The sequence below is a fragment of the Narcine bancroftii genome, chromosome 4 (genome assembly GCF_036971445.1).
Source record: "Narcine bancroftii isolate sNarBan1 chromosome 4, sNarBan1.hap1, whole genome shotgun sequence".
NCBI classification, from domain to species: domain Eukaryota; kingdom Metazoa; phylum Chordata; class Chondrichthyes; order Torpediniformes; family Narcinidae; genus Narcine; species Narcine bancroftii.
The window spans coordinates 172,019,548-172,034,541 of NC_091472.1; the positions used below are offsets into that span (position 1 = coordinate 172,019,548).

Genomic DNA, 14,994 nt, shown 5'->3' on the forward strand with positions numbered 1-14,994 from the left:
TTTTCTCATTTCCTCAAAATTAGCCTTTCTCCAATTTAGAATCTCAACCCAAGGTCCAGATCTATCCTCCTCCTTAATTAACTTGAAACTAATGGCATTATGATCAGTGGACCCAAAATGTTCCCCTACACATACTTGTCTCGTTTCCCAATACGAGATCCAGTATTGTATTCTCTCTAGTTGATACCTCTATAGATTGATTTAGAAAACTTTGCTGAACACATTTGATAAACTCCAAGCCATCAGCCCTTTTACAGTGTGGGAGTCCCAGTCAATATGTGGAAAGTTGAAGTCTCCTACTCTCACAACTTTGTTTCCTGCAGCTGTCTGCTATCTCTCTACAGATTTGCCTCTCCAATTCTCGTTGACTATTGAGTGATTTGTAATACAATCCCATGAGTGTGGCCATACCTTTCCCGTTCATCAGCTCCACCCATATAGCCTCAGTAGATGAGCCCACTGATCTGTCCTGCCTCAACACAGCTGTTATATTTTCCCTGACAAGCAATGCCACTCCTCCCCCTTTGTCTCTTTACAGTGTCTCGCACACACTGGCTGAGAGAGCTTGTTTTTTCTCCCTCTCTTTTTCAACTGAACTGCCAGAAAGCCCATGTGACTCTCACTTGCAAAACCCCAACCTTCTTCAGCAAATAACAGGAGTTCTTCTCCTTGGCCAAAATGTTGTCTTGGATAAACACAACCCAGGAGTGACCTTTTTGTGCACTCTGTAGAAAGGTACTTGTAGCCAGTTTGTCTCCAGTCCATTCATTTTATGACATTAGTTCAATTAGCACCTACTTGTGAAATGTGCATCACATTTTCCAGATATGGTGCAATGCTATTGAATATGAATCCTTCAGTCTTTCAAATAAGATCTATTTTAAAATGTATGTATGTATGTAACCCACTAATCTTACCAAAATTCTCCCAAATATTTATCTATTACAATACCTAAAAATTGCCCTCACTTTTCCCTCCTGCTGAATCCTTTTTGTTCCTCGAATAGGGTGGCCCTTTTCTTGCTTCAACTCTGAATATCCCTCACCTTTTGCATGTTCTTGCCAAAGCCTTACCACTCTGACCCAGTGCAGGCTGATGATGACCACTTCCTCGATGATTTATTTACATTGTCTCCTTAATAGGACAAATGTGCAACTTTAATTATCTACTGGCAGCTCATAAGGAAGATGCTCCTTGCTTTCCAAAAATCAATGGGTAGATTCCCTTAATTTCTCTAATAAAAATCCCTTGCTATTCCAAACATCTTATTGTAGTGATCTTGTTCCTTATCATCTGGCCTGCTATAATATTGGCTCAAATCCCGACGATCACCTCCATAGGATATTTAATAACAGCGTACACAAAAGTGCTGGAGAAACTCAGCAAGTCGCACAGCATTCCTTGTATGGCAAAAGTAAACATACATAACCAATGTTTCGGGCTTGAGCCCTCTGTCAAGGCTTGAGGAAAATGCAGGCAGGTGCAAGCTGGATGAGGGAGGGAGGGTAGAAGGGTAGATAACTCGCTGAATGAAGAGGATGGGGAGCTGAAGGGAAAGGGAAAGAGATGGGGAAAGGGCCCAATGGAAACCAGAGAAGTCGATGTTAATGCCATCTGGGTGGAGAGTGTCCAGGTGGAATGTTAGATGTTGTTCCTCCAATTTTCAGGTGGCCTCAGTTTGGCAGTGTATAAACCCATGGACAGACGTGTCAGCACGGAAGTGGGGTAGGGAATTGAAATGGTTGGCCACTGGGAGACCCTCGCCATTGCAGTTTTGTATATTTTTAACTTTATGTTGGGGTTAAAATAACAGCATTATGGAAGTCATAGTGTTCCTTTTTTTAAAATTTGTTTTTCCATTTGCATCAGTAACAAGTACAATACTTATCCATAATCTTACAGAGTAATAAAATGATGCCAAAAGAACACAGAAGAAAAAAAGGAAAAAATCCTATCTGAATTTATCATATTAATTGAATTTCAAATTTACAAATATAATCTTAAGCCTTAAATTAACTAGGGTGAGTTGACGTGGGAGCAGCGGACGCCATGGATGAACTCTTATCAATGAAATCCATATAAGGCTTCCAAATATTATAATTTTTTTCTGGTTGATTCCGTAAATTATACATTATTTTCTCTAATGCTATACTATTTAGTAATTCCATTTACCATCTAAAAATCTGCTTAGTAAATAGTTCAGACAAAGCTTTAAAGTTTGCCAAATAGATGGGAGGATGTTAAGATTCGGTAAAGAAAGATGAAGAACTTGATAGTGCAAAAATGGGAGAATGAGAAAAAGTGAAACCTGAAACAAATTATAGACATTTCCATAGGTATGTGAAAGATTAATGAAAGTAAGCATTGCTCTTCCTTTTAAAAAAAAAACCAAGAAATAAGAAATGGCAGGGAATGCCATTTATTTGCTGAGAACACATACAGATACAAGAATATTGTGAGGGAACAAAGACCTTCTGAGAAATAAAAAATGGTACAGTAAAACACCTGCTATCGGAATTCAGCAACCAGCAGCCTCAAACAACCAGCAAAAATATCATGGAAAATAAACAGGTAAAGAATACGAACATTTAAAATTTAATCCCCCCGCCCCCCCTGAGCTCAGTTCACCAATCACCCAAAGCGCAGTCTTAAGTAACCGGAAAATTCACATATCTGGCATCTACCAATCCCCGTAGGTGCCAGATACTGGGGGTTTTAATGTACTTTTTTTATATATCAGAAGATCCTTGGAAATTATGTTTGGAAAAATGAATGGAATTAAATGAAAATGAATGGAAGTAACAGAAAATAAATAGACTGGAGTCAAGGTGTAAAGGTGGAGTTCATTTACTTTTGAATGACAGCATACACTAAATGACCTAATTCAGATCCTGTGATTTGTTTGTCTATTTTATTGTAATGATTGGCATAGCTGTTAGTGATGTGACAGAGTATACAGAGTATATAGATATGTTTTTGGGAGATAAATTGGGAAAGGTTTGTTAGAGTAGGTCACATACAAACACATATCAGCTACACAGCTTTTGCAAGAGCTCTGAAGAATACTCAAGAGATTTCACTAATGCATTGTTGTTTACAAAAGGCAACAGATGAAAGAGCAGGCTGGAGCCACTGCTGTTTGAAGGAGAGCTTGGTGCTGTAAGAAGGTCATGTGTTTTTCCAAGTAGAGAAAGTCAAACAAGCTTTCTCTCTGTGTGAGTGAGAGAGAGAGAAAGACAGGGATCACTTGTACAGTAGCTGGGACTCGAACAGCACAAGCTGGCAAGCCCATTTGGAAGATGGCTTGGTCAAAGCCCTTGTAGTTCATGCAAGAGGAGAGGACTGGCTGTCTCATGTTTCACTTGAAATAAGTGAAACAAAAAAGAACTCTGTGGTGACCTAAAAGAAAGAGGTTATCATCTGGAGAACCCTGAAGGGGAAAGTTTTGTCAGCAAGACACAGGAGTAGCTGGTGGAAGTACATCAGTTGTGGATGTCCTGGAATAAAAAATCTCTCGACAAGAACCTTCCTGAGCGGTAACCATTTACCTTTCGAGCACTAAAGCATGATGAACTTTATGCATGTTAAATTCTGTACAGTGTATAAGGATTGCCTGCAAACAGTGAACTTGGAGGAATGAGAAGTGAGATTGGACTGTGAACCAAAGTTCTTTTCCGAACTTACACGCACATTACATATACGTGCACTTAGAATTAGAAGGGGGTTAAGTTAGGTTAAGTAAGTTTGTGATAAGTTAAAGTTTGATTCTATTTTCATGTTTAAAGATAATTAAAAGCAATTAAAGATAATTAAACTTTTGTTTAAGTAACAATTTGACTTGGTGAATGTCTATTGTTGCTGGGTTTTGGGGCCCTCTGGGCTCGTACAAATCTGCCACTGTCTATAAGGAATTTGTACGTTCTCCTTGTATCTGCATGGGTTCCCTCCAGGTGTTCCATTTTCCGAGACACTCAGTGACTCAGAAAGGACTCTTTTTGTTCCATGTTATGTACTGTTACATAGAAATAAAGGTATCTTGAATCTCTATCTCTTGATCTGAATCCTCCACTCTCCAAAAACGTATGGGGTTTGTAGGTTAATTAGATTATTTGGGTAGCACAGGCCTGAGGTCTGGAAGAGCCTGTTCCCATGATGTATGTTGAAATTAAATTTTAAAATATATCCTGTTTGACTCCAGCTACTTTTCCACCAGCTTTGTTGACCAATTGGTCAGTCAGAAGGTCAAAGAGCTATTTGTAACTAAGAATATCCCCCTTTCTGTCCGCACAGCACTAAGAAGGCTGCAAGGCAATGGCGACATCACTGCAGAATTGGAACAAATGCTGGCAGAGCAAACTGTGCTTGAGAGTCAGAGGGCAAAGAGACTGTGGGAACTCTTCCAGGACCGTGCTTACAGATGGCAGCTGATCATCATCTTTGTGTTGGCCAGTGCCGTGGATTTTTCTGGGAATGACACTGTGAGTACAATCCAGGTCCACTGGAAGCTTCACTCTTGAAGTTAGGCTGCAACAGTTATTGCCTTGTGGCTCTGGTAACCCTAACCTCGGGCGGTGTTGGGGTGGAATCCATACATTTTCTGTCACTGGATGGGCTTCTCCTTTGTCTTCTGGCTTCCTCCTACAGCGCCCTCCATAAAGTTTGGGCCAAAGATACACATTTTGCCTTTATTTTCCCCTATGCTCAACAATTTTAAATTGTAATCAAACAATTCTCGTGATTAAAATGTGATTCCAGATTTTATTAAAGGATATTGGTGTACATTTTGGTTTGACAATGAAGAAATCACAGGACTTTTTATGCATAGTCCCTTCATTTCAGGGCACCATAATATGAAAGTGGTCATGCTTAGTACTTTGTTGCTTATCCCTTGCAGGCAATGACTGCTTGAAGTGTGTGATTACTAGACATCACCAGATGCTGAGCATCTTCTCTGGTGATGCTCTGCCAGGCCTCTACTGCAGCCATCTTCAGCTCCTGCTTGTTTTGGGGGATTGTCCCCTTAAGTTTTCTCTTCAGCATTTGAAAGGCATGTTGAATTGGATTTAGACTGGGTGATGTGGGTAGTTCCTGGTCAGCAAGGACACGTGACGAACATGGATCCAAGACATCACCAAACACAGGTCTACACCATCTGCCTGTGCTGGAGATGCCTCCCTCCCAGACGCAATGAACAACTACTATGTGTGCTTTGAGGCAAAAAAAGACATTGCAGCGAAGAAGACCACCTCTCCTACAGTTGACTGGGTGCTGTGTCTTGCAGTGGTCGACGTGAAGAGAGAGAGAGCTAAGCAAGGTCAGCTCTATTCCAGGTGAAGTGTGATGGCTCTGATGTCACCCTCGCTGCCACCTTCAATCAAGGGGGAAAACCCATGGCCTTTATCGCCAGGACCCTTCACAGTTCAGAGCTTGGTCACTCTGCCATCAAAAAGGAGGCCCGGGCAATTGTGTAAGCAGTCCATCACTGGTGCCACTACCTAGCAGGCATTCATGTTCAGCACCACCCACAGAGGCAAGATCAAAAATGTCAAGCTCCTGATGGAAAATCGAGCTGGCCACCTTCAGCTATGACATCCAGTATAGGCTGGGGAAGTCCAATGACTCCCCTGATGCCCTGTCCTGGACTTCCACCCTCACACAGTCCGAACAACTGCAGGCAGAGGCATCACGCGCCTGTACCATTTCATGAAGTCCCGAAACCTCCCCTTTACCATCCAAGAAGTCCGGACCATGACCAAATCCTGCAGAGTCTGTGCAGAGTGAAAACATGCTTCTTCCACCCGCCATAGGCCCATGTAGTCAAGGCCACTTGGCCCTTCGAGCGACTCAGCGTCGACTTCAAGGGACCATTGCCTTCCTCGAATAAGAATGTCTATTTTCTCTCAGTCATAGAGAAATATTCCCATTTTCCCTTCGTCGTCCCTTGCCCTGACACCTCCACTGCCTCTGTTGTCAGAGCCCTAACACAGATCTTTACCATGTTCGGATACCTGGCAATCATCCACACCGACCAGGGTTCCAGCTTCATGAGTGAGGAGATGCAACAGTACCTGACAGAGCGAGACCTTGTGGTGAGTTGCACGACTAGCTAGAACCTTGGGGGCAACGGGCAGGTGGAGCATGAAAATAGGGTAATCTGGAAGGCAGGCCTCCTGGCCCTGAAAGGCTGGTCCATCGACTGCTGGCAAGTGGCCCTCCCCTAGGCACTCCACGCCATACGGGTGCTCTTGTGCATGGCTACCAATCAGAACCCTCATGAACGCCTTTTCTCCTTCCCTAAGAAATTGGTGACTAACATCTCCTTGCTAACATGGCTGATGTCTCTGGGACCGGTACACCTCCGCAAATACGTGCAGACCCACAAGACCGACCCCCTGGTTAAGCAAGTGCTCCTTCTCCATTCAAACCTGAACTATGCCTATGTCAGGTACCCCAGTAGATGCAAGAACACCATCTTGACCAGGGATCTGGCACCAGCAGGGGACCAACCTTCCCACCCCGGCCCACCCAGGATTCCTCAGGAGCCAACCCACTCCCTCTGCCACTCCAGAGGGCCCCATTTCTTGCAGACCTTCCCCACACCTACATCCCCTCACTGCCAGACCACATCCTGCCCACACCACCTGCCTTCCCACCCTCCCTGGACCCAGTCAACCTTCAGGCAACCCTGTCCCTGCTGACCATTGACCAGGAGTCTGTCCTGTGATGATCTCGTAGACACAGACAACCATTGGACTACGTGAATTTGTAAATACTACCTGGTGTCAAAGGACACCACCCCCCACCAATCCCCCACCAAGGACATTTTAAAGAAGGGGGTGAATGTGGTGATTCAACCATAACACTGGCCACACTCCTATCAGCTTACTGCAGGGGGCAACCTCTGTACCTGCATGTAGGCAACCTGGGAGCCTGGACCCACATGGCTGTCTGTCAATCACCAGCCTGTATATAGACTTGAGCTGGCCCCTCCCTGGGGTCAGTCGGACACGTGGAGCCAGCAGAGGACAGCCTGGAACACATGGAACCAGCAAGATATTAAGACTGGTGTATACAGAGTTTGAGGTGATTAAAGTCTGTAGTGCAGTCTTCTCACGTTTTGTGTTTGCTTGCTGCACTACAGCGCATCACAGGCATCTTCATTCTTCTAAATTCCAATGAGTACAGCTGAGTCTATCCAGTCTTCATATATTAGTCTTGCCGTCCCAGGTGTCAGTCTGGTTTCTTAGTCCTTGATAGTTCAATTGAAGTAAAACATGAAAGGCTGCAGACACCGTGATTGAAGTAAAAACACAATGCTGGAGAAACTCAGCAGGACTACTGTGGGCAAGAAGAAACTGGAGGAATCAATGTTAATACCATCCAGTTGGCGAATGCCCAGCTGGAATATTAGGTTGCTTCTCTAATTCAGCCAACGTGCCACCGCTTCCAGTTTTATTCCTCTTGAAGGAACGGTTAAACCTTGTCAGCTTTCCCAAAGTTGCTCGCTCTTCAGGGCTCGTTCTTCAGGGCTCCCACTTACTGTCATCTAAACCAGGCATTCTATACCCTTTTCCGGCCACACCACCCCTCCCCCCAACCCAGGATTTGGCTCAAAGTTCATGGCTCCCTTCCCTGTGTAGCAGTCAAGTTATGGTTTCTTCCAAATTTCCCTCCTACCGACTACATAAAATAAAATTAAATATATTTATAATACATGAGGCGAAAAGAAAACCGGGCTTTTATCAAGGAATGAGCAAAATGTAGGCAGATGCTTGAAGGTCTCAGGCCTGAAACGATGATTATGTATCTTTATCTTTGCTACATAAAGGACACTATTTGACCTGATGAGTTTCTCCAGCATTTTGTGTTTTTACTTCAATAACAGTGATTTATTTATGCTGTTCGCATCGTTGTAGGACCGGAGTGTGAATATCTTTATCTGGATAAAGATAACTTATCTCCTTCCATGAGGATATTAGTAAATCACCCAGCTTTTGCCAAGAGGGTCACCAATTTTGATTCAAGGTTTTAGTTCCAGACTTCTTTAATTGTTAATTGCTGCTGTGATGGGAATTGAAACTGTACATAGAAAATAGGAGTGGGAGCTGGTCATCAAGTCCTCCAAGCCTGTTTCACTCTTCAACATCATGGCTGATCACTGACTTCTATATCCTGTTCCCACCTTCTCTTTGTATGCCTTCATCCCTTTAGTATTAAAAATATTCAAGGAGATCTATTTCTTGATTATTTGGCCATTGCCAGTTCAGTGATGGAAAACTTTGCAGATTCACTAACGAAGAAGTTGCCTTCAAATTTCATTTGGTTCATCTGTGTCCATGGCTGTGGATTCTCTAGTTGTAGGGGACATCTGGCCTCTATCTATGCCTCCAGATCATTAATCTAGGATGCTGGATTATCAATGCAGGATTTAATCACTTTATCACCTATTTCTAAATCCCATTTAATTTATTCCCCTTCTTCTCTTTCCTATGAGTATATTAAATCTCCATTCTAAAGGACAGCTGAGGTTTGAGTATTTTCAAGAAAGAAGTCAACAGAAATTGCAAGGCTCTTATTGAGGGACCTGTGTCTGAATGATTCCTCCACAAATGTGGCCTGATCACTTGTTTCTTGCCAGATATTTATATATAATGGGATATCAGAGGATCATTAGGTTTGGGCATGAAAGAGTTAGAAGATCAGCCTTGATCTTATTGAATGCTGAGCAGACAGGAGAGCCTTCTGCTGGTTTTAATTATCATGTGATCACCAAACCTTTCATTCCATTGCTGAAGCGGCCTCTTCAGCTTTTAAATAAACCTGCTGAGGAGACTATTTAATACAAAGAGGTGACACTGTAGAACTCCATTAAATGATGTAAGTACTTTTCTGAAGATATCAGACACTATAAATTTATGAATCAGGTAATGGGATAACTGGGTGCAGAATTTCTTAGTTGCATTCTGAAACATGTATATTTACTGTGTGTCCAGTAAATTCTGTGCTAACTAACATTGCTGGATTCTGAGTATAATTTCTTTTCCCCAACAGATCTATTCCTACGCTGTGTATGTGTTTCGCGCTGCAGGAATTTCCGAGGCAAACATCCCATATCTCACGATTGGAACTGGGTGCTGTGAGTTCATCACTTCATTGATAAGTGTAGGAACTGTTATGATTTTCCTTCGTTTCACCGTGAATACGTTTATTTTCACATTTCTGTTGTTGGGTTCTGATTATTTTACATTAATTTTCATTTCTGATTTTGATATTGATGGCAGGACTGGGCTGCACTGTTACACAGTCTCTCATCTTGGCTCACTGTAAGGATTTTAATCAGTCAACTATCCTCCCCTCTTAAAATCTCAAAAACACACAGATTGTTCCAATTTTAAACTTTTAATGATACAACAGGTAGAAGGCCCTTCTGGCCCAATTATAACCAATTAATCTACCAACTCCTTACTTTTTGGATGGTGGGAGGAAACTGGTGGACCTGGAGGAAACCCATGCAGACACCAGGAGAATGTACAAACTCCTTATAGTCAGCACCAGATTCCAACCCAGATCACTGGAGCTGTGATAGTGTAGTGCTACACTAACCCTGCCACCCTTTTCTGAAGGATAGGGCAGAGATTGGATACATGCAGAATAACATTAACATTGGCCATTGGATAATTATTTCCTCTCCCATGCTCACAGATTTGAAAAGGCAAAGGGCAATATTTACTCCAAAAATCTACATTTAGAGAAGAATGTTGCATTCATGAGCAGGAATTATCTCAGCCTGTGTACACCACTTTGTCTTGAAGGAAGTCAAAAGTTCCAACTAAGTGAAACATTGTGGCCTAGAAATTCCTTTCTTCAACTCCGGACATGGAGCTGTCAGAGTGCAGCTGGTGGAGCTCTAAGGGCCCAGTCAGTGGGGCTGTCAGAGCGCAGTCACCGCGCACCCAGCGGGGCTGTCAGAACGAGACTGACGGGGCTGTCAGCACGTAACTGTGCTTTAAATCATCTCAAGTTTACTTATAATAGCTAATGCAAAGTAATGCTATGTAAATAGTTGTTATTACTCTATTGTTTAGGGAATAATGACAAGCTAGTCTATGGGTTTGTCCTAAGTTTGGACAGTCTGAAGCCACTCTGGTAGATTTTCTCATGATCTTTTATACATTGAGTGCATATGTCTTATTAAATTGTGCACATTTTTCCCATGGTCTCTTATACATTGAGTGCATAGTGCTTTATTCCTGCTCTGATTTCACTGTCAAAAGTATTTAATATGCTACTTGGGATGTCACCACTAGAGGTGGCTCCTCCCCCCTTATATCCAAGAGATCTACATGAACCAGGTAAATCATGGTCCAATGTGAATGACTTACCGGATATTGCGTGCTCAGTAAGTTTACCTGCTTCCTAGGAGGGTTGGTAGTGTGAAAGGGGCAAAAGAAAAAAAAGGCATCTTAGCAAGAGCTTTGGGAAACATTAGAATCTATCATCCCCTGGCCTGAAAAACAACCATTTATCTTAAATGTGAAACACAGAAGCTGTAGATCAGGGGTGTCAAACTCAAATTCACGGAGGGCCAAAATTAAAAACTTGGACTAAGTCGAGGGCCGAACTAAATATTTATTGAAAATTTTCAACAACATCTGCATGTTTTCTCTTCTTTCAACATATGTAATGTTAAACTTTTTCTTATTAAAATAAATGTTTAATAATAGTTTTGGATAAACTCTTTCATTGTCATTGGCCCATTTCCTTTAGCGTTCTGAAACCGTGCACATGACGAGTCAATGAGGGATGATTAAAGCAGTGGTCTTCAAACTTTTTCTTTCCACCTACAGACCACCTTAAGCAATCCCTTACTAATCACAGAGCACCAATGGCACAGGGACGCGAATGAAAAGAAAAAGGTTGAGAACTGTTGTATTGTGGTAACTCCACATCTGATTAGGTTAATTGTTAGGCAAGTGGTTAGAGAAAGAACCCCCCCCCCCACCCCAAGAAAGGCTTAAATCACAGGAACAAAATAAGCTTCCGTCTCACTGCTCCCAATCTTACACACAGTCCTGATGTGGAATGTGGGGTTGCAGCTCCACGTTCACCCGAGTTCAGGTGCTGTCTGTGTGGAGTTTGTACGCTCTCCCCTGTCTTGGACCAACAGGTCGGTCGCCTGACGAAGGCACCCGAACCCCCCGTTGAAACGCCGGCGTCCGGGGCGGTGGAGGAATTGGCTGAGAAGAGCGCGTTGCTCCCACCCCCCTCCCATGGTTGAAGAGGGATTAAACTGCGATCTCACGGCGCCGGGCTCGTCTCCAACAAAAGGAGCGGGAGGCAGGGTCCACCGCGCACAGAACGAGGGGGAAGTCATCGCCAACGAGACGTTTGGTCTGGTGTCGCCGCTGAAGCGCAAACCCAGCGAGGATGGTCCCCAAGTCCAGCCGCGTCTGTGTGTCCGGGAGCCGGGCGGGCTGAGCTGGCGCTCCGATCCCCGGGATTCGGGACTCTGAGATCCTCCACACCTCCGGCGTCTTCATTTTCACCTTCAGTGTGCATGCGCTATACTGGCGCGGCGGCCAGCGGGCCAACTCTAATATTTATTTAATATGATCTTGCGGGCCAAATATAATTATATCGCGGGCCAAATTTGGCCCGTGGGCCAGAGTTTGACGTGTGCTGTAGGTGCTGGAAACTTGAGCAGAAAAATTTATTATCATCTGACTGTACATGTGCAACCTGATGAAATAGTGTTTCTCTGGACCACGGTCCACATTACAAAACCACACAATACACAGTACATGATAATCACATATATACAGAAAGGTATAATTCAAAATAAAATATGTTTAAATGTTTTCGGAAGATTTACTCCTTTCAGGATACTGCTCATCAATCTCACAGCCTGTGGGAGAAACTATTTCCTATTCTGGCAGTTTTGATTTTGTTGCTCCTGTACCTCCTTCCTAATGGTAGTGGGTCAAAGGTACTGCGTGTTGGATAGAAAGAGTCTTCTATAATTCTTATTAATATTTAACCATGCTCCCGGTAAATGTCATGAGTGGAGGAAAGGGAGACCCCAGTGATCTTCTCTGCTGCATTGATGATCCTTTTTATTGACTTCAAGTCAAATGCTTTGCTCATCCCAACCCACACAATGATGTAGCCAGTCTGGACACTTTCCAATGAGTACCTGTAAAATGTTAAGTTGAGGGCCAGTCGTCAGCATGGAGAGACCATGAATGATGGAAAGGAGTGAGGAGGCACTATTCAAGACAAACAAACGGTGGTGTGGTGAAGGTGAAAATATAAGATATAGAAACACAATTAATAAGACTATCAAATTTATTAGTATCAATGTGAATGGTTTAAATGGCCCCATAAAGAGGAAGAGGGTCCTGGCTCACCTTAAAAAAAAATCAGAGCAGATATAATATTCTTACAGGAAATGCACTTAATGAAAAGGGAGCATGATAAATTTAAAAGGGAGTAGGTGGGGCAGGTGTTCTCTTCCTCCTTCAGCTCTAAAGCTGGGGGGGGGAGCCATTTTAATACTCAAAAGGATCCCGGTGGTGGTGAATGGGGGAGCTACAGACCTGGCCGGGAGATTTGTGATGGTACTCTGCCAGTTATACTCAGAAATATGGATACTGCTAAATCTCTATGCCCCAAACTTTGATGATGAGCAGTTCATGAAAAATTCTTTTCTAAGGGATGCAGAGGGTAAACAGATTCATTGGAGGAGATCTTAATTTTTTCCTGAACGCTATTCTAGATAAGACATCAAAGACATTGACAAGGTCTAAGGCAGCGAAAACCACTCTGGCCTTTATGAAAGAATTGAATTTGATGGACATATGGAGGCAGAGGAACCCGCAGGCTAGGGACAACTACTTTTACTCAAAGCCCCTTGACTCTCATACCAGAATTGTATTAACACTGTTGTTAATGGATGTAGTGATCCAAGCAGAGGAGACACAGACTCCCAGAATCTTTTTCAACAGCGATTATTGTGGTGATACCTAAAAAGAACAGGGACCCTTTGAAGCCATCCTCATACAGACCTATTACATATTGATTACAAAATAATAGCCAAGGCACTGGCCAATAGGCTGGGTCAGTACTTTCCCAAGTTGATAGATCTGGATCAAGTGGGCTTCATCAGGAAAAGGCACTCTGCTAACAACTGGACAGAATTGATTATTTTTTGATGTCTGTCCGGTTGAAAGGCAAAGTACTTGAATCAGAATATTTAGTGAGGTTAGTATCAGACCATTCACCATTGATCTTGCAAGTAACAATGCCTGAAAAACAGGCAAATGTTTATAGGTGGCGCCTTAATGTTCCGCTGTTGAAAAACCCAGTCTTTTGTACTTTTATAAGGGGTAAAGTTGCTCTGTTTTGTGAAACAAATTGCCCCTGAATTTTTAAATCTGGGACACACTACAGGTCTATCAAAGGGGGAAAATAAATTTTGTATACCAAAAGTATTAAAAAAAAAGCACTGAGGTGTAGATGTTGGAACAGGAAATCACAAAATTGGAAAAAGAATATTAAAACTTGGGATTGAATGATTGGATCAGGAATTGGAAAATAAGAATTATAAATAGAACACTCTGTAAACATACAGTGGAAAAAACTCTCATGCGATCCAAGCAAAGATATTATGAATTAGATGGAAAAAAAAGCACATAACATTTTGGCATGACAACTGAGAGCAGAGGAAACTTCAAGGACGATTAATGTGGTTCAATCGGGGCCAGACTTGGTAAAGTACAATCCAAGAGAAATAAATGACACCTTTAAAACTTATTTATGAGAAATTGTATAAACCCGAGGTGCAAGAGATGTAAATAAAATTAAAGAGTTCTTGGTAGGGGTTGAGTGGCCGAGATTAACCCAGGAGAACTGGACAGAATTAGATGCCCCATTTTCCAGTGAGGAAATCGAACAGGCCTTGGGAACATTACAAACAGGTCTCCGGGAGAGGACAGCTTCACCCCTAAGATTTATAAGAAACTCAAAGACCTGTTAACACTGTTGTTAATGGGTGTAGTGATCCAAGCAGAGGAGACACAGACTCCCAGAATCTTTTTCAACAGCGATTATTGTGGTGATACCTAAAAAGAACAGGGACCCTTTGAAGCCATCCTCATACAGACCTATTACATATTGATTACAAAATAATAGCCAAGGCACTGGCCAATAGGCTGGGTCGGTACTTTCCCAAGTTGATAGATCTGGATCAAGTGGGCTTCATCAGGAAAAGGCACTCTGCTAACAACTTGAGCAATCTATTTAACATTATAGATTTGGCAAAGGCAAAACATGATCCAAAAATAATAGTTTCGCTAGATGCAGAAAAGGCCTTTGATTGGCTAGAATGGCCTTTTTTGTTAAAATTTTGGAAAAATTTGGAATGGGACAAATGTTTGATTAAAAACATTGTACGACAAACCACAGGCAAAAGTCAGTACGAATGGACACATGTCACCAACATTCCCCTCAATAGGTCCAGCAGGCAGGGCTGTCCTCTGTCTCCAGGACTGTTTGTCTAAGCAGAGGGCATCAGGAAAGATCCATTGATAAAGGGATTCAAAGAGGGTCAGTGTGAGCACAAGATAAATGGCAGATGACGTGTTGCTATACCTGACAGACCCAGCCGGGTCTTTGCCAAAGTTGCTTATCACACTGGAGGACTATGGTACAATATCGGGCCAACATAGTAAAAAGCAAGATCATGCCATTGAATAAATTTAACCACAAAGAATATAAAAGAAACAGCAATTTCATTTGGCATGCAGGAGCTGTGAAATACCTAGGAATCAAGATTGATAGTAATCTGTAAAATTTATATAAACTCAACATGCTGGAGAAGATTGAAGGTGACTTAATGAGATGGAGGGATCTGCCCATCATCTTAGGGAAGGGTTAACTGCATAAAGATGAAGGTGATGTCAGGACTCCAATATATCTTCTGTTCTTTGCCATTTC

The 14,994-nt window shown here is 42.6% G+C and overlaps 1 protein-coding gene across 3 annotated transcripts in view; it reads left to right on the forward strand.

The window, feature by feature from the left end:
* The window catches only part of LOC138761223 (solute carrier family 2, facilitated glucose transporter member 11-like), a 58,602-nt gene that overhangs the window by 31,755 nt on the left and 11,853 nt on the right, over positions 1 to 14,994 (forward strand). For all 3 annotated transcript variants that reach the window (XM_069933004.1, XM_069933006.1, XM_069933005.1), the window contains exons 7-8: positions 4,291 to 4,478; positions 9,052 to 9,162. In XM_069933004.1, the coding sequence (XP_069789105.1) occupies positions 4,291 to 4,478; positions 9,052 to 9,162 (299 nt within the window). The remainder of the gene's footprint in view (positions 1 to 4,290; positions 4,479 to 9,051; positions 9,163 to 14,994) is intronic.